Raw genomic sequence first — 21496 nt, 5'->3', positions numbered from 1 at the left:
AGTGGGGGAGGGGCAGAGAGAGAGGGAGACACAGAATGCAAAGTAGGCTCCAGACTCTGAGCTGTCAGTACAGAGCCCAATGCGGGGCTCGAACCCACAAACTGTGAGATCATGACCTGAGCCGAAGTCAGACACTCAACTGACTGAGCCACCCAGGCGCCCCAGATTTCTCTATTCTAAAAACAAGGATATTTTAGAATATTATCCTACTGTAATGGTCTGAAAATTTTGAGTTTCATCATCTTTCTTTGAGAGAATAATAAAATTCTCTATCACAATGAGTTAACCATAACTTTGTAATAAGTATAAATTATCTAACTTCAGCAGTTTTGTGTGATTGCACTGATTTCTTTTAAGGTTAGGGGGGTTTAATTTAATATATTTTGAAGAATAATGGCTTTTTCAAAGCTACTTCTAATTTTAGAGTCTGGGCCCTTAAGCAGGAGACAATAGGCTTCCACACACTCATATATATATATACACCAAGACAGACAGATGTGATCAGAACCTACCACAGTAGGATTCTGAACTCTTTATAACTCTCTTCACTTCCCTGACAGATTTGCTCTATCTTAGTATCATTTTCTTTTGAAATAATTACTATTGAGAAATACTCTTGAGGACTTTACAGTATTGCTTATTAGATATATGGATTTTATTTATTTGTTTATTTATTTATTTATTTATTTATTTATTTATTTATTTAAATTTTAAAAATTATTTTAGAGAGCATCTTAAGCAGACTCCAGACTGGGTGTGGACACGGGTCTTGATCCTATGACCCTGGGATCATAACCTAAGCTGAAATCCAGAGTCGGGGACACTCAACCAACTAAGCCACGCAGGTGCCCCTATGTGTATATGGATTTTTAAAAACAAACTTAGCAAACTTCTTTAGGGAAGAAATGAAATAGGAAGTAGATAAAGCGATTCTGAAAGTCTCAAGCAAAGTATTCAATAATTAAATCACAGAATTCCTAGACTCCAGGGTCGGAAGGGGTCTTAGTGCTCATCCAGTCAGGCTTATACTTAGCTTGTGAATTTTGTTTCTAAAATATCGCTGACAAGTGGTCATGCAGCCCATCCAAGTAGTTCTGGACATTGGGAAGAGGGGAGAAACCAGAAGATCAATCATGTTGACAGATTTTGGCTGTTTGTTACATAGAAGTTTGGATTTGATTTGTCCTGCCTGCTTGTTGCCTCTCCTGACCCTTGACATCCTCTTCCCTCCCCCACACAGCCTGGACATATCTCAGTCTTGTGTTGTGTTACAATCATCTTTTCATGTGTCTGGCTTTCCTCTGGACTGTGAGGAAATTGGTGAAAGATAGGCTGTGTCCTACTCATCTTCTTTTGTCAATATTAATAGAAATAATTGTCATGGTGCCTGGCACATCATAGGGTGCCTAACTAATGCTGTTTGAATAAATGAAAAAAAAATGCATAGGAAACACGTTCCCATCTGAAGATAGCTTAGTGTGTGACTTAGCCTTGACTGTCTTAGATGAAGGAAATCCTGAGGATTGATGGGACCTTTCAGCTCTTCTGAGATAAACTGAGTTCCTTGTATCACGTGACAGTCTTTCCAGGTGAGGTTTGAAACTGAAGAGTTAGTCTGGTTCATCCCATGTCTAAGTTCAAACCACATTTTTTTGGTGTGTGGTGAAAACATAGTAAAATGTTAGCCAAGGGCTACCATGTTAGCCCTTTTGGAGTGTATAGTTCAGTGGCATTTGTACATTCACAATGCAGTGCAACCATCACCACTGTCTCATTCCAGAACATTTTCTTCACTCCAAAAAGAAATACCAGAACAATTAGCAGTCACTTTTATTCTCCCCTATCCCTAGGTCCTAGTGATGACTAATCTGCTTTCTGTCTCGGGATTTGCCTGCTCTGGACCTTTCATATGAATATAATCATGCAACATGTGGTCTTTTGTGTCTGGCTTTTGCACTTCACATATGCTGTCAGAGTTCATCCGTGTTGTAGTATGTATCAGTATTTTATTCTTTTTATGCTAAGTAATATTCCATTGTATGGATATGTCACATTTGCTTGTTTTGAATCACATTTTTATGGCTGGGTAATATTCCGTTGTATGTGTGTGTATCACACCGTCTTGAGCCATAAAAAAAAGATGTGATCTTGACATTTCAACAGCATGGATGGGTCTAGAGGGTATCATGCTAAGTTAAATAAGTCACATTGAGGGAGACAAATGCCATATGATTTCACTCATATGTGGAGTCTAAAAAACAAAATAGGTGAATAAATAAACAAAAAGCACAATCAGACCTGTAAATACAGAGAACAAACTGGAGGTTGCTGGCAGAACAGGGAGAGGGAGGGGGTTTGGCAAAATGGGTGAAAAGGAGTGGGAGATACAGGCTTCCAGTTATGGGATGAATAAGTCATGGAGATGAAATGTACAATATAGGGAACACAGTCAACGGTATTGATACAGCATTGTCTGATGACAGATGGTAGGTACTCTTGCGATGAGCATAGCATAACTATAGAGTTGTCAAGTCACTGTGTTGTACACTAATGTAACATTGTGTGTCAGGTATAATTTAAAAAATTTTAATCGCATTTTTATAGAGAGATTTGTCATTATGATGAATCAAGTTTCTTATTTCTGCCCAAGCATCATGAATGGCAAGGAATCTTAATTATTCTTACAAAATCCTAGTAGTTTTGTAATATTTAAATTTATAATCCAGGTCTGAATATTTTGTAATGCAACCCCCCCCCCCCCCCCGATGCTTCTACTTTTCCCGTTTTGGTTCTACTTACTGCTCATTAGAGAATGAGTCAGAAACAGAATGGTAGACTATGGTAGTTTTGCTGAAAATGAGAATTAGAACGCTAGCAGCTGTTGACTTAATAGGCATTTGGGACTTGACTGAATTATGAAACAGAGCTTAAGTTGTTTGATCTTGGTATCTTTTAGGACCTTCCAGACTTTGGTCAGAATTGGAAAATTTCTTCAGAGGTGTATTATGAAAAAGTAACTTGTACCTTCTGCATTTAAATGAGAAACTAAGCCTTTGTAATACTTTGAAATTCTCTTTAAATACAGGTGCTGTTGCTGTACTTATAAACATGTAAAGCTTACATGTTTAATACGCTGAGTAAAGTTCAGAGATTAGAACCTTCTTTCCCGCATTCCCATAAATCTCATAAGAAATGAGATTATATATAAAAAGTTAAGACACTGTTAGTCTTTTCATATGTGAAGGCAGAACTCCATATTTCTCGATGTCAAAAGGGGGAACAATTTTGGTTATTGTATTGAAAATGAATTGCTGTCATCCCTTTTTCTTTCTGTTTCTCTACACATTCACTAATTCCCAATAATATAAATTGGTTTATCAGGCCTTAAATTTGCTGACTATGTGTATGGTTTTGACAGGATTACAGTATCTTTATTACTGGGAAATGAATGGCTGGATAGTATTAACTCTATAACTTGAAAATGGCTGGGTTAGAATTTGTACTTGTTTCATTCTGACATAAAATCCATTGCTAGTTGGTGCCATGGCACTCGGTGTTGATTTATCTGTAAATAAATGTTGACAGGACCGTTCTTTTTCTTTTTAATTTTTTTTTTTAACATTTATTTATTTTTGAGAGACAGAGACAGAGCATGAGCGGGGGAGGGGCAGAGAGAGAGAGAAGGAGAGACAGAATCTGAAGCAGGCTGCAGGCTGTGAGTAAGCTGTCAGCACAGAGCCTGATGCAGGGCTCGAACCCACAAACCGTAATATCATGACCTGAGCCGAAGTCGGATGCTCAACCGACTGAGCCACCCAGACGCCCTTTGACAGGACCATTCTTGATCTAATTAAGAAACATTGTTTCTATGACTTAGGTCTTTTCCTTTTTCTTTTAGTTTTTATTTCCCTTTTTCCTTTAGGGTATTAATAAGTATTTGAAGATAGAGAGAAACTTCAGTAGATTTGTTACCAGGTATCCTGATCTTTATTGTAGCTTTAGCCCTTTCCAGTTAGAACAAGTGTATTGAACTACTTTTAATGCTGTCTCAAGAAAATAGGAAATTTAAACCCTTCAATACTGGCTTTAGAAGATATTATTCCATCTCAAACACTTAACTATAACATGCCAAATTCTGTATGCATATTTTGGCAACTTTCTGTTTACTTCTGTGATCACAGGTCTTACCCTGAAACTGCAGGACTCAAGGAAAATTGATTGTGTGGAGGAAAATAGGCAAAAGTACTGGACTCTAAATACTGCAAACTGAATTTGTTCTATTGTCAATTAGGCTTTTCTGACAGAGTTCATTGCCTGAATTAAAGCATTTAAAATTCCGTGCCTCTGAAAGATAGTGGAACATTCAATCAAAGAAAATAATGTTGTTGTTGTTGTTGTTGTTGTTGTTGTTGTTGTTGTTGTTGTTTTTCAGGAAAAATGCTCCCAAAACACATAATGATAATATGTTCTCCCCACTTTGGCTTCTGGGTTATTTCTCTCTTTCTCAAGATAGATCATGTAACGTTGAAACTAAAGTTCCTTGAAAAACATTTCCACTTAAAATCATAACCTGGCTGGATGAGACCAGAATATCCTTAGGGGGCCGGTACTGTGAACTTCAGGAGTTGTTTTTGTTAGAGTTTTCAAAGGAAACCAGACTTTACAGAATTCCCAAGGCTTTTCTACCCTGACCAGAATTTAGTTTCCTTAGAGAGTAATTTGGTCTAATCCACATATCAACCAGGAGCCCCTGGAGTTCAAGGAATGATTGAGTCGCACCTCTGCTAATTCAGTGACTTGTAGAAATACAGAGGGTATATTTTTGCAGACTGTCAGAGCTTTGAAGTTCTCATGGCCCTGTCCACTTCCTGGTTTTGCAATTCTACATGTGGTCTGGGATACAACTGATTTGCTCAGATGTGAAATGCAGCTAACGCCATTTTGAGTTCCACAGTGCATTCGTTCATGAGAATTACAGTGAGCATTACTAAAGCTTTTGTAGAGGAGATAGAGGAGGATTTACATCAAAGCAGCTCACAACTTTAGCTGGCAGTGTAGACATCACAGTTCATAAAAATGCTTGTTGACCCATCCCTGTGGAGTTTCACTTACCTCCCAGCTTGTGCTTAGCTTCCCATCATCTTGCTCACAACTCATTGCCCTTCCTTTCTTCCTGATCTTTTCTTTTCCAGGAGCAAAATCATTCCTGCCTCTTACTCCTGTAGAGTAGGCTGCCGTCCTCTTCTTGGCCTCAAGGCCAACACTGAAGGTTAAGGTACAGTGGGAAAGTAGGGAGAAAAAAAGTGAAGGACAATGGGAGATATTCACTCTACCCCTAGCGTTGCCACTCTCTGGCCATATGACTTTGGGAAAATTTTTTACCTCTCAGCACCAGCTTCTTCACCTTTAAAATGGAAATAATTAGATAATTAGACAGAATCTCTTCTGATGGCAAATCTTTACCCAGTAGAAGGCTTGTGGACCTGCCTGTGTCTTTCCTTGGACAACAATGATGATGGCTGTCCCTATTCTCGCTGTTATTCATATTAACAACAGAAACACAAATGCAGTGTTTGAAGTCCATGCCTCAGTAATTACTCCTCTCCAGATTTCTCTTTTGTGCTGAAAAGGTGACATTGTATGCCCATTCACAGCTCTTTACCAGCTTCAGGTTAATGTCCTGGTCTGGGGGAATCCAGGTGTTCTCCTTTTATAAAGCTTAACGCATCTTAAATCACTGCCTGAACATCAGTGCGTTTTGTGTTTTTTGCTATTACAAATTCACTAACTTTAAGATGGTGGTTAAGCAGCAATCTTTACTGAGATCTATGACCGCAGTTGGCAGGTGGAAATGATTAATTCAGCACTCAGATCATGTGAGAATTGGCTTCTTGCTATGCCTACTTTTTAAATTAGCTCCCCTTGGTCACCTCAGTGATTCTCTTTATTATGTAGTTCAGTTCACCACAGTATTGACAAGCCGGCCATTCTGACATCTTATTATTACAGACATATCATGTCAAAATACTGGTTTATTAAACAGTTAAGTAGCAAAAACAGTTCCAAGCCCATTATAAAAAGTAGAAGTTGAAAGGAAATACATTTGTGTAGTACATGTTATATGGCACTTTGGTTATAATAGTAGTGTTAAAAACAATAATAGTGTTTGGGATGGGTCTGTTTATTAAGTGTGACAAGGAATATAAAAAATAAAAGCAGGCTTTTTTTCACATTAATCGATGTGCAAATATTGAGTTCCTTCAGTTTGTCTGGAATTGTACTTTCTGATGATTCTCGCACACTTCTTTGCCTAAATGAAAAGTGTTTAAAATTCTGTGCTCTAAGAGAGGGTAGAACGTTTGGTCAAAGTTTCTTATCTTTGTTATTTATCCCTGAGAAGGAAAACCTGCTCCAAAGGCTTTTTCACATTTTATCTATTTGTATATTCATAACTGTTAAAGATAACAAAATAATTTCTGTGTGTTGTTTGCTTGTTTGTTTGCCTAGTGTGGTCCCCAGACATGGCATAAGTGCTGCTCTGCCTTGTGCTGTACACACAGCAGAGGATGATGATCAGGGTCACAAAGCCTGGGCGTGACCTTGGAGTTCCCCCCAGTATATATTCCCAGCAGCCATGGCCATTCGTTTTGGTAGCATGAGTTGGAATCTGCTTTTCTCAACTGTGTTTTAAAGTTCAAGTCAAACTTGATAGTGAAAGTTAACATTCTCTTTATGAGATTCACTCTCACCCCTTTTGGCCAGAAAACCATGACAGTATGACTCTGTAACCATTATTTGAAGCACATTTCATGAGTAACTTTTATTTATTCTTTCAGAAAAGTTGTTGACTGCTTGCTGGATGTTCAGCTCTGTGCTAGGCCCAAGCATGCAGAAATGAGTGTGACTCAGGTTCTGCCCTTGAAGAATGCCTTGAGGATTTCACAGTGTGTGTGTGTGTGTGTGTGTGTGTGTGTGTGTGTGTGTATGTGTGTGTAAATGACAAACATCTAAACAGATTATTGCAGTGCAACACGGAGGTAGTAACATGAGCATGGTCTGTGGGAGCACTGTTCCTCCAGCCTGTGTGCGGATAGGGAAGGATTTTACTGATTTTGAGCTGGACACACCTGTCTGACCAGGGGCTGGCAGGAAGATGCTGAAGGCCAGAATCCTAAAAGGCTATGGTGGGTTGATGACATACAGTAAGATATTCAGATGGCAGATACTTAATACTAAAGGATGATGGAAAAGTGCCAGTCCAGTGTTAGACTTGCCATCAGCAGTGGCCTGCTGAGGGTTCCCACAGCGCTTCTATCCTGGAGCATGCCCACATCCACGGTCCCCCCTTTCCCTGCCTCTCTTCCCCATAGTGACTGAGCTGCGGGCTACTCTGGGAAGGAAGGGCCAGGGTCTCTGGAATCCCCTTGCAACTCTCCCAGGACCCCTTTAGAGGGCCATGACCTGTAGTTTCAGAAATATTCTTCTGTTTATATCAGCTCTTGTCCCTCAACCCCCAACCCAAATTTAGTTCCGAGTATTTTTCCAGGGCATTCAAAATATAGAGCAGAGAGGGCAGGCTTATTTCTGCATCAGATTTCAGACTTTTATTTTAGTTTTTTTTTTCCCCCCCGTTTTGTGGTCATAATAGATTATTTTCAGAAGCTCCCAGAGAATCCTGAATCCTGTCCTTGTTTTTAGGGGGAGGAATTAGTTTTGGAATTGAGTTGCTGTATCCCTCTCATCATGTTAAATGGTTTTAGGACAAAACCATTGGGAAAAAGAGCTCGCTATCATTTGCCGTAGCAATGTGAAATCTCTGACCCTAGTGCTGAGAGAATGGCCAGTTGACTTCCTGGGTGAGGGTAGAGACACGAAAGGGGTCAAGATTCTTTGAATTCAGCACCAACTGATTAATGTTTTTCTAGAAATTCAGAGTAATGTGAAAATAATATAATAAGGAAAAATGTTTAAAGGTCCAAATCCACCCCTCCAAGAATATTTTAAGGGAATCTTTTTTTTAACTTGTTTTATTTTTTATTTTTTTAAATTTACATCCAAATTAGTTAGCATATAGTGCAACATTGATTTCAGGGGTAGATTCCTTAGTGCCCTTACCCAATTAGCCCATCCCCCCTCCCACAACCCCTCCAGTAACCCTTAGTTTGTTCTCCATATTTATGAGTCTCTTCTGTTTTGTCCCCCTCCCTGTTTTTATATTATTTTTGTTTCCCTTCCTTAAGGGAATCTTTTTATACCAATTCCCAAATGGCAGAAGATAAGTGACGGCAAATAAAATGTCAGCTGTAGGGGATCCTTAGACCAGAACATATTTTCAAACACCGCAGCAGCAACTAACTACTGTTTCCCATTCACAGCAATTGGTTGCACATTTTGGATGCATCTAGGGTCAGATTTGAGCTCCTAAAAGTCCTATTACCCAAATAGAGGTGAAATTTGAGTTCAGCTGTGGTACCTCAGCATCCTGAAATAGATTTGTGTCTCATTGTACGTCTGTGTAAATTATGGGTGCTATGAGACCCAGATTCAGGATGTTTTCAGTTACTACCAACAGTGTTGCTAAGTGGATGTCTCCTTACCTCTGAAGAGGGGATAGATGATGGCTATATACAGACCAAGGTGTGATTTTATGGGTCTTGGTTATAGACACACTGCTAGAGTTCTTTTCTTATCTATCTACTTGTAAACTGATTATTGGATCTTTCATTTCAGAGCATTTGGTCTGTTTTTAGAGAACAGGAGTCTCTCTGGTAGTGGTTTGGATGACTTCATTGTTTCATAGGTCCATAGGGACTGTTACAAGAATCAGAAATGTTGAAAAGGAACCTCACTGACACTTTAGCAAAATCGGACAGCTGTTAGACTCTCATATCAGTTGTTTTGCTGGCTTTCCTTATGTTTGTTTTAAAAAGCCCATGAGTGGGGGGGGGAGGGTGTCTAACAGGAAAATTTTGAAGTCACTATGATAGAACTACCTTGCATCTCTGCTGTGAACCCTTAGAAATTCAAAACAATTTTCATATGGCATCTTTCCATAAAGAGAGTAGAGATTTTTTTTTCTTTCCTGTAAGTACATAATTCATTTCCATGAAGTGATTTACAAAGTTTGAGACAATATATAGTTTTTGCTTATAAGAGATCATTTTGGGGGGTACCTGTGTAGCTCAGTCGGTTAAGTGTCCAACTCCTGGTTTCAGCTTAGGTCATGATCTCACAGTTTTGTGAGTTCGAGCCTCATGTCAGACTCTGCACTGGCAGCTCAGAGCCTGCTTGGGATCCTCTCTCCCTCTCTCTGCCCCTCCCCCACTCACACTGTCTCTGTCTCTCTCAAAAGAAATAAATAAACTTAAAAAAAAAGAAGATAATTTTTGGAAAACAGAGATCTTCACCCTAATAAGGTCCAGAGAAAATTGTCATTGTTTTCTGGTCATAACGTGGACAAGGACAGTTTTCCTAAGTGAGAGATACGAAGTTTGTCTTTCCACTTGGGGGCTTTATGCTCCTTGGAGTTGGCCTTGATTTTGGTAAAAATTGTATTCAGATTCCCCAGGAAAGTACTCAGAAAAGATTTACTTTGCATTTCTTTATAAAATAGGAGAAATACATTAATTACATCTGGTAGTTAAAGTGCACAGATAACCTCAGTAGACCTAGTATAAATAGATGCCATAGAACAGATTAGCGTTCTCTTAGCTCAGAACCAGTGAGCTTTTATTCATTTAGGGGAGATCAGCAATGTATAAGGGACAATGTCTACATATGGGATGTGACAGATTAGACTTACTTGCATTTTCTCACACCGTGAGGAAGACTGAAATGCAGCACTGTTGAGACAAACATGGTTAGAGCAGAAACTCTTGGACAAGGCTTTATGGACCACTTTGTGGTCAAAGTATGGTTTTAAGAGGTCACTGAATCCCCAGAAACTGCATGTACAAGTGTTTTATTTCTGAATTGTCATCTAGTAAGTTCGTTCTCTGAGAGGATGACATGTTAAAACCACAGGTATAATCTCTAGTTTAATTACACGGAGTCATTTTGTTTCTGTTTCTGCCTTTAGAATGTTCCTACTCTTCTACAGTGGACTCCTTAACCTGGCTTAATGGGTACTTAACCTGGAATTCATGGGCCCTGTAGTGAATGTGTTTCCTCTGACATTGCTTGCAAAATGTAGTGCACATATGGGTTTTTCTGTGTGTGGTGCATCTTGCATTAAGTTCTCAAATGCTTTATTACTGCCGAAGATGAACACAGAAGCCACCTATTTACAGACTAGTCATTGTTCCCTCATTTGGGATGCATCCCCTTTAGTCCCATTTGCCTTCACAGCCACATGGCCCCTAGGTTTAGTTTGTTATTTCTTATGAAGACCATGGACTAAGTGGTGACTCTTACTTTCATGTAGACTTAACATAGGATTGAGAGTCAACCCTTAGAACTACTGTTTGGATTGCCAAGCTGGAAATCATTGGATACGCACTTGTATCATTTCTCCACAGCTGTTTCTTTGCTGCCATCTTCCTCAGCTCTGGTCGTGAGACCATGATCATGGGGCAGTAATTTACCCAAGAAAACCTTTAGCAGAATGTTCTTATCCTTGTAACTGTAGTCTATCCTAAGTTACAATTGGTTCTAAAGAAGATTTTGTTTTTTCCTTGGCTTTTTTTTTTTTTTTTTTTCCAGCCTGAGAGAAAGTAGGCACCTTAGCCAGGAATTCTTTCAGAGATATTCCGGGTATGTTCTCCCCACCGTTCGGAGAGCTTTTATGCTTTCATTCTTTTGTTGGTTGTTTTTGGTTGTCCTCTGTATTCCCTTCAGCAAGATTTATTCCAGTAGAAGAAGGTTGTTGGGGGATTAGGTGAGTGGGTGCTTGGGGGACTCTTTGTTCATGCCAAATGATCTTTTAAAAAAAGTATTGAGTATTTTTCTTTCAATTTCCCAATCATAGTGTGAATTCTTCTTTGCCAGATGGTTTTTGGGGCTTTGCCTGGGTCCTGTGTGCCAGAGTCGGGGATTCATCTTGGCCAGACGCTGCCACATATTGAAGAGGGAGCCGTTTCCAGGAAAGCTCAGAGCTGTGGCTCCTAGAAATCTTTCCTTGATTGTGTGAGCCAGGCCTCGACACTTTTGACCATCTGGAAGATTTTGGACCCCAGCACCAATATCTGTCTCATACACATTTTTCTTTTCATTTCCTAAGTTTTTTTTTTTTTAATTCTTGTTCATTTGAGATATATATTTATTGCAATTTTATCTACACACTTCAAGAGTGGTATGCCTGAGGGCTGCAAAGAAAATTAACAGAAAAAGAGTTGACATCCCTCTGTGGATACCCATGGCTATTCTTCGTGCCATGATGGTGCTCAGTAAACAGTTTGGAAGGAATAAATCTGGAAACTTTTTACTGACACATACTGTTCATGACAGAGTGTTTCTTAGCAATTTTTCAGGTACTCTTGTACAAGTAATGACTTCATCTCTCCTTTCTTCACTTTCCAAAGTATATGCTTTCTGTAGTGTGCATCTCTCTGTTAATACTACAGTTTGAATCTTTGCCCCAAGCCTGTCTTGTTTACAGTGGCCATTGATCTGTTTATTTCTAGATGTGGACAGCTATGTGAAATGCTGTGAGGTAGAGTTTGTACAACCAAGAAATGTGTTATTATGCTGTGGCTGTACTCAACACCACTTTTCATTAGTGCTCTGCTTTTAGTAGTTTGCATATGCCAAATGTAAAGATGATCCTAGCTGTGTTGCAGAAACAGGTCATGATAGTATTGCTTGTGTTCTGAAATTTTTCTATAAATTAGCTAGCTACGTCCCTTTGAACCTATCAATATATTCAGCTTTTTTCACCTTTTAGGTAACATAAATTTATAAATTTGCTGAAGTAAATCAATCCTTTAAATAACTGTCTACCCTCTGTTTCAGCACAGTATTATAGTAAGACATATCTTTGCCTACTGAGTGTTTGCAGTCTGTTTCAGAGATTAAGACACACGCTCAACAGTTAATGAATAGAGATGGTATTATACACCAGAGTGTAAATTATTAATAGAATAAAGTACTTCCATGGCATTGGAAATTAGAGAATTAAATATCCAGTTGGTACTCACCGAATACCGACCCTGTGCTAAGCTAAGGCATGGCTACTGAAAGTAAAGTTCGAAGTTGTATTATCAGTGACCCGAGAGGCTGTTGTGATAAGCGACATTGGTGTCAAAGGCAGTCCCTACAATAAAAGGCAGAGATATGTTGAGATCAAAGTGGGCCAGCAGCCACTGGAAGACGTAAAATAGTCCAGCTTTGAGTGCTCTATCCCTGATGGCTGTATAGACTCAGATCATAGATCTAGGCCATTTAATGCTCATAAGGATTATGGCTGAGATGTTCCATTATTCCCAGTGTATTACTCAGTCTCTGTCTTGCCAGCTAAAGTCATTTTTCGTGCTTTCCCTCTCATCACTTTCTGGTGCTCTTGGGTGAGTTCAGCTTGTTAAAATATGTGCTTCTTGGGTCTTGCTTCACCCCTCTGTACAGAAAGCCAGTATGAGACATGCTTCTATGAAAGCATCTGTTCAGTATTTCTTTATTCACCCTTTTGCTTCTCTGCGTTCATGTTGACCTATCTTGGCTGGTATGCTCCGGGAGGATGTTGAACCCACTGTTTCCAGCTGTCCTCATAGGTGCTTTTTGATGATGTTAATGATGATAGTGATAACCTATAATAGTCCTTGATCCACTATCAAAAGTGGTCACAGCTTTCTTATCCAGGCTCATGGTTTTCTTCGCTGTTTTGTTTTTGTTTTTGTTTTGGACCAGGTCTGCATACAGTCAGTTTTTAATCTGTGTGTTCTCTATACTTCATTTTTTTTTGGAAAGCCCCCTTAGGCTAATAGCTGGGTTGATGAAAACTCCCCTTGGCAGCCCCTTTCCTGCAGCTTTCAGCACTTTTTTTTGGCAGAACTCACTTCACTTTTTAGAGGTTGGAGCTCACCTGGAAGAGAAGAAAGTCCTTTCTCTGGTGATCCACAGGGATGATCCCATGGCATTCCGTAATCCCAGTTTTTAGCTTAATCATTTGACTTGAAGGATAAGGCAGTCTTGAGGGAGGGTAACTTTTGCTCTGTCTTTGCTAACTTTGGGGGGGAAAAAAGTGTTCTGATTATTTGTGTTCCCCTATTACTGGGAGCTGAATCATGTTTTAGTTGAGATTAGTGTGGGTTGCCATTTTTGTAGTAAAAATTGGTCAAATACTGGCAGCAGCATCTAGTTCAACCTAGTATATCTTATCCATAGAATCTAAACTACCTTATAGCTTCTTTTAATGGTGAGGTGTGGAAAAGTATTCCAGATGCTGTGCTATGTGATTTTAATGGAAAGTCAGTGTTAAGATTTCTCTTTCTGTTGCTTCCTAGGTCACTCTGCACCTAAATCCCATCTCCTCGGTCCACATTCACCACAAGCCTATCGTGTTTGTGCTCAACTCCCCACAGCCCCTGGTCTGGCATCTGAAGACAGAGAGGCTGGCAGTTGGGGTCTCCAGACTTTTCTTGGTAAGTGTTTGAAACCTTCCCAAAGTGTCCTTAGCATAAGGATATAATGACACTAAAACTTTGCAAGGGTTTTTAAAAGGCTTATTTCATTGAAATAATACCAGAGTCCACAGTGTATTAAATTGGAAGAATGCTCTTAGTGGTATTTGGGCAGTGTAGGTAAGCAGTCATGGAAAACAAACACCGCACGTGTGTGTCTGACTGTGAATGGAGGATCTGGTCTAGTTTCCACGTTAGAGCAGGACCTGCAGTCATACTCTGTGTAGCCTGGGCTTTGGTCTCCACTCTGAGACTCCTCTGGTGGCATCAGGAGCAATGTAAACATTGTAAACAGCCACTAGGTGTGTGGTCTCTGACTGCAAAATAAATACACACAAACCCATTCTATTTGTATATAACACAGGCCTATTTTCTGATACGAGGATCTGTTTGTTGAGAGAGTGACACAGCCAGTTCCAAAATGAAAACATTTGTATTTTATAAAAAAGCTGGAACCCAGCTCTTGTGGAAAGATCCAAATATTACCTACTATTTGTAAATCATGTCCTTTTGAGTTTGCCAGAACATTCAAGTTTGCTGGTTGTGGAGAAATTGATGGGTTGTTTGGATGGAATTTTTGGGGTATGATATCATGTCTGATGATGCGCAACACTGCCCTTCGCAGTGATAACTCACATTGTCTACTGCTAGGGCTCCATGCTGATGTCCTTAATTGCAGAGCCTTAGGCTTTTAAGCCTCATCGCCCCAAAGCATCCAAAACAAAAAGAGGCCTCAGTTAATAGTCTTTTTCTTGTATAATGAGCATATCTGTACTTACATTTGAAGAATACACTTAAAAACTCAAAGGTACCTGTTGGATAAAGTAGGAATCCATAATCAGTACAGTTAATAAGTAGATAAATAAATGAGTAAAGAGGGATAAGGGACAGCTCTTCATTATAGTCAGATGCCAATCAATGATATAGAAGGAAAACGGAGTTAGAAATTCCTGGTTTTGCAATCATCATAGTAAAAGTTTATTGGGCAGGAGTCATCAGTAGAAGCTAAATGTAGCAGAAGTGGAGGGAGTTTGAGGAACTGTATATTTTATTTAAATTACCCAAATTACTTACTAATACCAAAAGAAGAAACAATAACTATATATAGTGGAGACACCCTACGGTACCTTAACCAAATCTTCAAAATCAACATCACCAGTATGGTGCACATGGACATTGTGTGCCTTTAAATGTGATAACCTGCATCATTTATGTTATATTCTAGCCAAACATGCACATAACCTGGATCTGGTCATGATGAAGCATCAGGCAAAACCAAATTGAGTGACATTCTATCAAACCCAGATAGGACTTACACAAGAAGCTCTTACCCCCAGACTGGCTCCTTCATACTCATAATCATTGTCAATCTCTTGTAACTAAAGGTATTTGTGATAGTAAGTAATGGCCATGATCATAAAGTCTTATGTGCATTTAGCCCTTAGAGTGCTGAGCTATATTGTGCAATACTGTAAACAGTAGCTATAGGTGAGCTATTTAAATTTAAAATAACTATGGGCGCCTGGGTGGCTCAGGTGGTTAAGCATCTGCGCTGACAGTGCGGAGCCTGCCTGGGATTCTCTCTGCCCTGCCTCACTTGTTCTCTCTCTCTCTCTCTCTCTCTCTCTCTCTCCCCCCCCTCTCTTTCTCTCTCCCTCTCAAAATAAATAAACTTAAAAAAGAAAACTTTTTTAAAACTTAAAAAAAAAACTTAAATTAACTAAAATTACAAATACAGTTCCTGAGGCATACCAACCACATTTCAGGTGCTTAGTAGCTACATGAGGCTACCACACTGGGCAGGTTATGGACAGGTTATGAGTAAATGCTTTGCCCACCCGGCTTTGAATCCAAATAGTAACTCAAGGCAAATTATTTTATTTCTTTAAGCCTGATTTTCCTCACTTGTAATAAAGGAAAATTAATAGTCCCAGCATCATGGGGTTGTTATCTTGATTAAAAGAGATTACATGTAGTATGTTTAATACAGTGCCTGACCCCGTTCATAGATATTACCTGTTGTTGTTGTGGCTATTTATTAATAGTCATAGTAAAGAACACTTGGAAAAGATGTTGAATTTCTATTTTTATTTGTTTATTTAGAGAGAGAGAGAGAGAAAAAGAGCACACACAGCGGGATAGAGGAAGAGGGAGAGGGAGAGAGAGAGAATCCCAAGCAGGCTCCACACCCAGCACTGAGTCTGACGCTGCACTTGATCTCAACCATGAGATCATGACTTGAGCTGAAATCAAGGGTCAGATGCTTAACTGACTGAGCCCCTCGTTTTATATATAATATGTATATATATTATAAAATATGATTTATATTTCTAATTATAAATGTCTAGCTTGGCTTGTCCAAAATTAAAAGGAGTTCCTATTTCTCTGGGCTACAGGTCCAGATGAAAAGTGAGGGCTACATATATCATAGTTGTACTGGTCACTTTCTGGATTCTTCATGAACCTACCACTCAATGGGTTATAATGGAAAGTATCTTACTCCTAGTTATTATTTATTTGCTTTAATTTTAAGATCTATAAGAACTGCATCTTGGCCATCAGTTTAAAATGCACTAACAGTTAAAAAAGGAGACAGTTTTAGCTAAACAACTCAACATCATCCCTGTTTGGAGTCGATCCCATGTAAGGAGATTGCAGATCAAGTGATGAACCTAAAATTACCAACACAGGGGAGACAGCATTGGGAGAAGCCAAGGATTTACATTCCGGGACACTTGAACTCTACTTTATTATCCAGCAGGCTTTCTTTAGGTAAAATGGTTTTCTCCCATCTGTACATGTCTTCAAGGCCTGGTAAAGCTAGTAGAACATGTGTTGCTCATTCATTTTCTCAGGTCCGTGGAGGAGGTATACAAGCTCTCTCACAAGCCAGGTAGCTCTCCCTGACAGTGTGTGAGGTGAAGAGGGTAAAGGCAAGCTCTTCCCTTACTCTGTTGCTGGAAAGGAATTTCAGGTCTGTGCATCCACTGGACAGCCATTGCAGCAGAGGGGTCTGCTGCTGGATGACAGACACACCAGGGATGAGGTCTGTTGATCCATGTATAATAGCTAAGAGTTCAAATTTAGAAACAAGACCGTTACATTATTTTACAAACACTTGAGAAGGCCTGTGGGACTTTCAGACACTGGGACTTAGCCGTTTCCATCACTGTCTCCTCCCAGGTTACCCAAAGAGCTCCGAGTTGTGGAGGAGAGAGGCCGTCTCTTGATTCTCTGTCTAAGATGTGTATTAATGTAGTGCCTGCATTACTGTCTTAAAGCTATCTTTACTTTCCAGGTAAAGTTACAGCACTATACAGTTCTGTTTTTTGATTTTTGTCTTAGTTTTTATTTATTTTTGTTAAGCAGGGTGGTGAGAAGAGATGAAGCAATGATATCTACTCATCTGTTCAAGATGACATTTTAATTTAACTTGACATGTCTGCATTATTATAGATGCCCAAATTTAAAAGGGAAACATTTCATAATTAGTTAGTAGGAACTTGTGTTGCTCTGAATGTCTCAGCCACCATGAGAATGACTAAAAATATTATACTTTAATACTGTCTGATGAAGGTGTCTGGCTTTTTTTCTGTCAAATCATTCCAGCCCTCCTTATGATTTCACAGTGCAGGCAAGAAGGAGCATGTCAGGCAGGGAGAAAATGGGATTGAGTTTCCTCTGCGAATGTAGTTCCTTTATCTGGTTGTTTTGGTTATGTAGGAAACGGAATGAAGGGTGACTGTGTCATTGTCAAGCAGTGAGTCTTTGAGTACGAGTCTCACACACGTGTATGTGCACGTGCACACGCACATGCATGATGGAGTTGTCACAGCTGTATAGATTTTCTTCTGTAAGGTGTCTGGATGGCCCAGAGAATATTGAGTAGGTTAGAGCTGTCCCTCAGTGCAATTAGAAATAAGAATAATCCTAACCCCTCAGTCTGTCATGTTGAAACTACAAAGAAAAATCTCTTAGAAGGATTTTTATTTTTGCAATTATTTCCACATAGAAGAAGCAGCATAGTTCAGTGGGGCAATAAATATCTGAACTTCCAACCTGAGTTTGCTTAAAAAAAAAAAATCATAACAATACTAGTTTTTGTTAAGAAACATGATGCAATTTGAATAGACATTTCACCAAAGAAAAAACACAAATGGCTAATAAGCACGTGAAAAGATGTTCAATATCATTAGTCATTAGGAAAATGCAAATTTAAAACCACAGTGAGATGCCACTTCACACCCACTAGGATGGGTCTAATAAAAAAGGCAGATAATGACAAGTGTTATTGAGGATTTAGGGAAATTGGAACCCTCATAAATTGCCGACAGTAAAGTAAAATGCTTCTTTGGAAGACAATTGGGCAAAACCTAGGTGTGCAGGAAAAAAATCACCCACAAATGTTCTCAGCAGCATTATTCTTAACAACCAAAAAGTAGTAGAAACAGCCCAAATATCCATCAACTGATGGAGGGGCTAAAAAAAAATGTAGATCCAGGGTGCCTGGGTGGCTCAGTCAGTTGAATGTCTGACTTTGGCTTAGGTCGTGATCTCACCGTTTGTGAGTTCAAGCACTGCATTGTGCATGGAGGCTTCTTGGGATTCTCCCTGTCTCCCTCTGTCTCTGCCCCTCTTGTAGTGGGGAGGGGAAGAGAGAGAATCCCAAGCAGGCTCGGTGCTGTCAGTGCAGAGCCTGACGTAGGGCTCGATCTCACAAACCATAAGATTATGACCTGATCCGAAGTCAAGAGTCAAACACTTAACCACCTGAGCCACCCAGGAGCCCCTAATCTTGTTTTATTCTATTCTAAACCTGAGTGCGCTCTCCTGCAAGGTCTACAGACTCAGACCCTTGGGACAAGCAGAAAATCTCAAGATGACACATAAAATGTCTAATCCAGGGGCCTTACGCAGCCTTTTAATGTCAGGCTTAGTTGCTTTGCATGCTTACAAGGAAGAAAGGTATCTAAGATAAGGAACCTCGAAAAATAAGCAGCAACTTCTTCCAATTTCACTTGTTCTTGGGATTATTGTGCTGCAACTTATATTTTCCATCCATTGACATTAAAAAAGGAAAGAAATGTGTGTATACATGTATATGTTTGAGTGGAGGTGTGGAGTGGGAGGGGATATTGGTTTCTAAGATAAGGTTTCCAGAGTTAAGAGAGATACAGGATGCCCATTAAGTTTGAATTTCAAATAAACAACAAATACTTTTTTTTTAGTATGCGCATATGATACTTGGGCATATTTGTATTAAAAAATTATTCATTGTTTAACCAAAACTCAAATTTAATTAGCTATTCTGTATTTTATTTCACAGCTATACTCAGAGGTAATTCGGGTTTTTCTTTCTGGTTAACAGCCTGGCCTGAGTACCTGGGTACCAGGAGGCCTGATCACTAAGTGGCTCTGTCACTAACTAGTTCTGTATTATTGGGCAAAATTACTTACTTGGGCCTCAGTTTCCTCATCTCTAAAGTAAGGAGGTGGTAGTAGCCAGTCTCTGAAATTCCTCTCAGCTTTTAAACTCTCTGATTCGTTGATAATATGAATGTTAGATATTATATCCCAATTTAATTGGAAACAGAAAATGGTAATCTGAACATTGCCTCTCAGCAAATCCAAGTAAATATCAGGGCAGGGCAGTTGGAAAAAAAAAAAAATGAGAGAAACCAAACGCAATGCTATTGGCTTTGGAATAAAAACAAATCAAAATTTAATCCTAATGAAAAATGTAAATTAATACCAGTTACAGGCTTAATATTTAAAATCTAGTTTTGTGTGTCTGAGAAGAAGGGAGGGGTAGGTGAAGAGGCGGGTGTTGCCAAAATCTGGTTTATTCCTTTTACTTGCACTTGGGGGGGGGGGGGGTGGAAAGGTCTAAATTTTTGGGCCTCTGCCACCAAACCACAGGCAGTTCTCTGGTCCGCACTGCAGTTTGGATGACTGACAAGGCTCAGTGAAAAACAAGTGCTATTTGTTTTCCTGTGCCCAGTATTTAACTGGAAATCAGAAGGCAAAATTTCCAATCAGTTGTTAAATAGCCCCAGATGTGTGCTTAGCTCCACTCTAGGAAGGGACGTGCACAGCCTAAACCACAGCGCATGCCCAGGCCTTCCTTTTCTTAACTCCAAGTGATGTGTAACTGAGAGTTGTAGTATCCAAAAATGCCCTTTGAATAACTCAGGCATTCAAGTTTGGTTGTGAAGGAGGGAACTTTAAAAAAAAAAAAAAAAAAAAAAAGGAAAATCCCTTTATTCTCCACTATGTTGCATTTAAAAATCTGGAAATGATTTTTTTTTTTTTCTAAATTCCTCCTTTCCCTTGCTTGGCACTTCTCCCCACGCTTAGAAAAACATTAGATTAGCATACCTGCTATGACGGTTTCTGTATCCTCTTGTTCATTCATCCAACAACCAGTTTTGAGTGCCTACAGGATGCTGGGGACTGTGCTAGGTATGGAGGGTTCCAGAGAGAAATGGAATGGACTGCCTGCCCTCCAGGAGCTACCCATTACATAGGAGAGATGGTTAAGAGATTGGGAATTGCATTTCAAAATTTTAAAAATGTTTTTATTTATTTTTGAGAGAGGGAGAGCGTGAGCAGGGGAGGGCAGAGAGAGAGGGAGACGCAGAATCTGAAGCAGGCTCCAGGCTCTGAGCTGTCAGCTCACAGTCCGATGTGGGGCTTGAACCCATGAACCACGAGATCTGACTTGAGCCAAAGTTGAACGCCTGATAGATTGAGCCACCCAGACACCCCAGGAGTTGCATTTCAGTGTAAAATGTACCATTGTTGGAGGAGCACCTGGGTGGCTTGGTTAAGCTTCTGAGTTCGGCTCAGGTCATGATCTCACAGTTCTTGAGTTCTAGCCCCACGTCAGGCTCTGTGATCACAGTTGAGCCTAGAGCCTGCTTTGGATTCTCCCTCTCTCTGCCCATCCCCTGCTCTGTCTCTCTGTCTCTCTGTCTCTCTGTCTCTCTGTCTCTCTCTCAAAAAGAAACATTAAAAAAAAAAATTAAAAAAAAAAAGAAGTACCATTGTTGGATCCTGAAAATGGGAGAAAACGAGAATTCTCTTCTTCCAAATGCAATGAAGGCAGCTCCCTCTGTGAGGCTGACGGAGGAGCAGCGTGGGTCGGGGTTGCAGGCACAAGAACAGGTTTTTGCTCAACCAGGAATGTCACTCCTGTGTACTAGGAGTGTATAGACTAGGGCTCTAGATATACCATTTTGGATTTTCCAGTTAGGCTTTCCCCTAAACAAATTCTCTCTCAAAGACAGATAAAATAACTAAACATTTCAAGATTGGTTCTTCTTCTTTTTAAAAAATGTCTCTTGTGGAATGACTCACTGTGCCCTTTGGGATATTCCGAGTGGTTGTGTACCATGCATTTTTGTTCCAGAGGCTGCTTATCTGTTGGTTTTGTGGCTTGTCCATAAGAGCCCTAATTGTAAGGGGCTTGATCCTCTCATGAACTAGGGTCAGTCAACTACCATATTTCCTAGGAATGAGTTTCTGGCCCATTTGTGGTCAAGAGAGCTCTTCCTAAATGTCACTGTGGCAATTAGAGCATTGGAATGAGTCCAGTTTCAGTTGGTAATCCTGGTCCAGAAAGAGTTTTTTGGAAGACTTCCTAGGATTATCTTAACTTGCTGGGTTAAGGCTTGTGAATGTTGCCAGTGAATGGCCCCTTGGCCTTATGAGGTTTGCCTGGGTGTATTCTTCCTGCTCGAGACATCCTGTCCTGGAGGGTTCACGCAAGCGTAGACTTTTCCTGGCTCCACTGGACTTTCTGTGTCATGTCTGTGTGCAGGCCTGGGCTCCAGCTCTGTGAAGGCTTTGCTTTCACTCAACAAATTGAGGTTAAATAAACT

At 39.8% G+C, this 21496-nt stretch overlaps 1 protein-coding gene across 3 annotated transcripts in view; it reads left to right on the top strand.

Annotated features, from left to right (window-relative positions):
* The window catches only part of TGFBR3 (transforming growth factor beta receptor 3), a 209253-nt gene that overhangs the window by 119015 nt on the left and 68742 nt on the right, over positions 1-21496 (top strand). For all 3 annotated transcript variants that reach the window (XM_045478261.1, XM_045478260.1, XM_045478263.1), the window contains one exon: positions 13437-13574. In XM_045478261.1, coding sequence (XP_045334217.1) covers positions 13437-13574 — 138 coding nt within the window. The remainder of the gene's footprint in view (positions 1-13436; positions 13575-21496) is intronic.

This window comes from Leopardus geoffroyi, chromosome C1 (genome assembly GCF_018350155.1).
Source record: "Leopardus geoffroyi isolate Oge1 chromosome C1, O.geoffroyi_Oge1_pat1.0, whole genome shotgun sequence".
Taxonomy (NCBI): domain Eukaryota; kingdom Metazoa; phylum Chordata; class Mammalia; order Carnivora; family Felidae; genus Leopardus; species Leopardus geoffroyi.
This window is presented reverse-complemented; position numbering and strand designations above follow the sequence as displayed.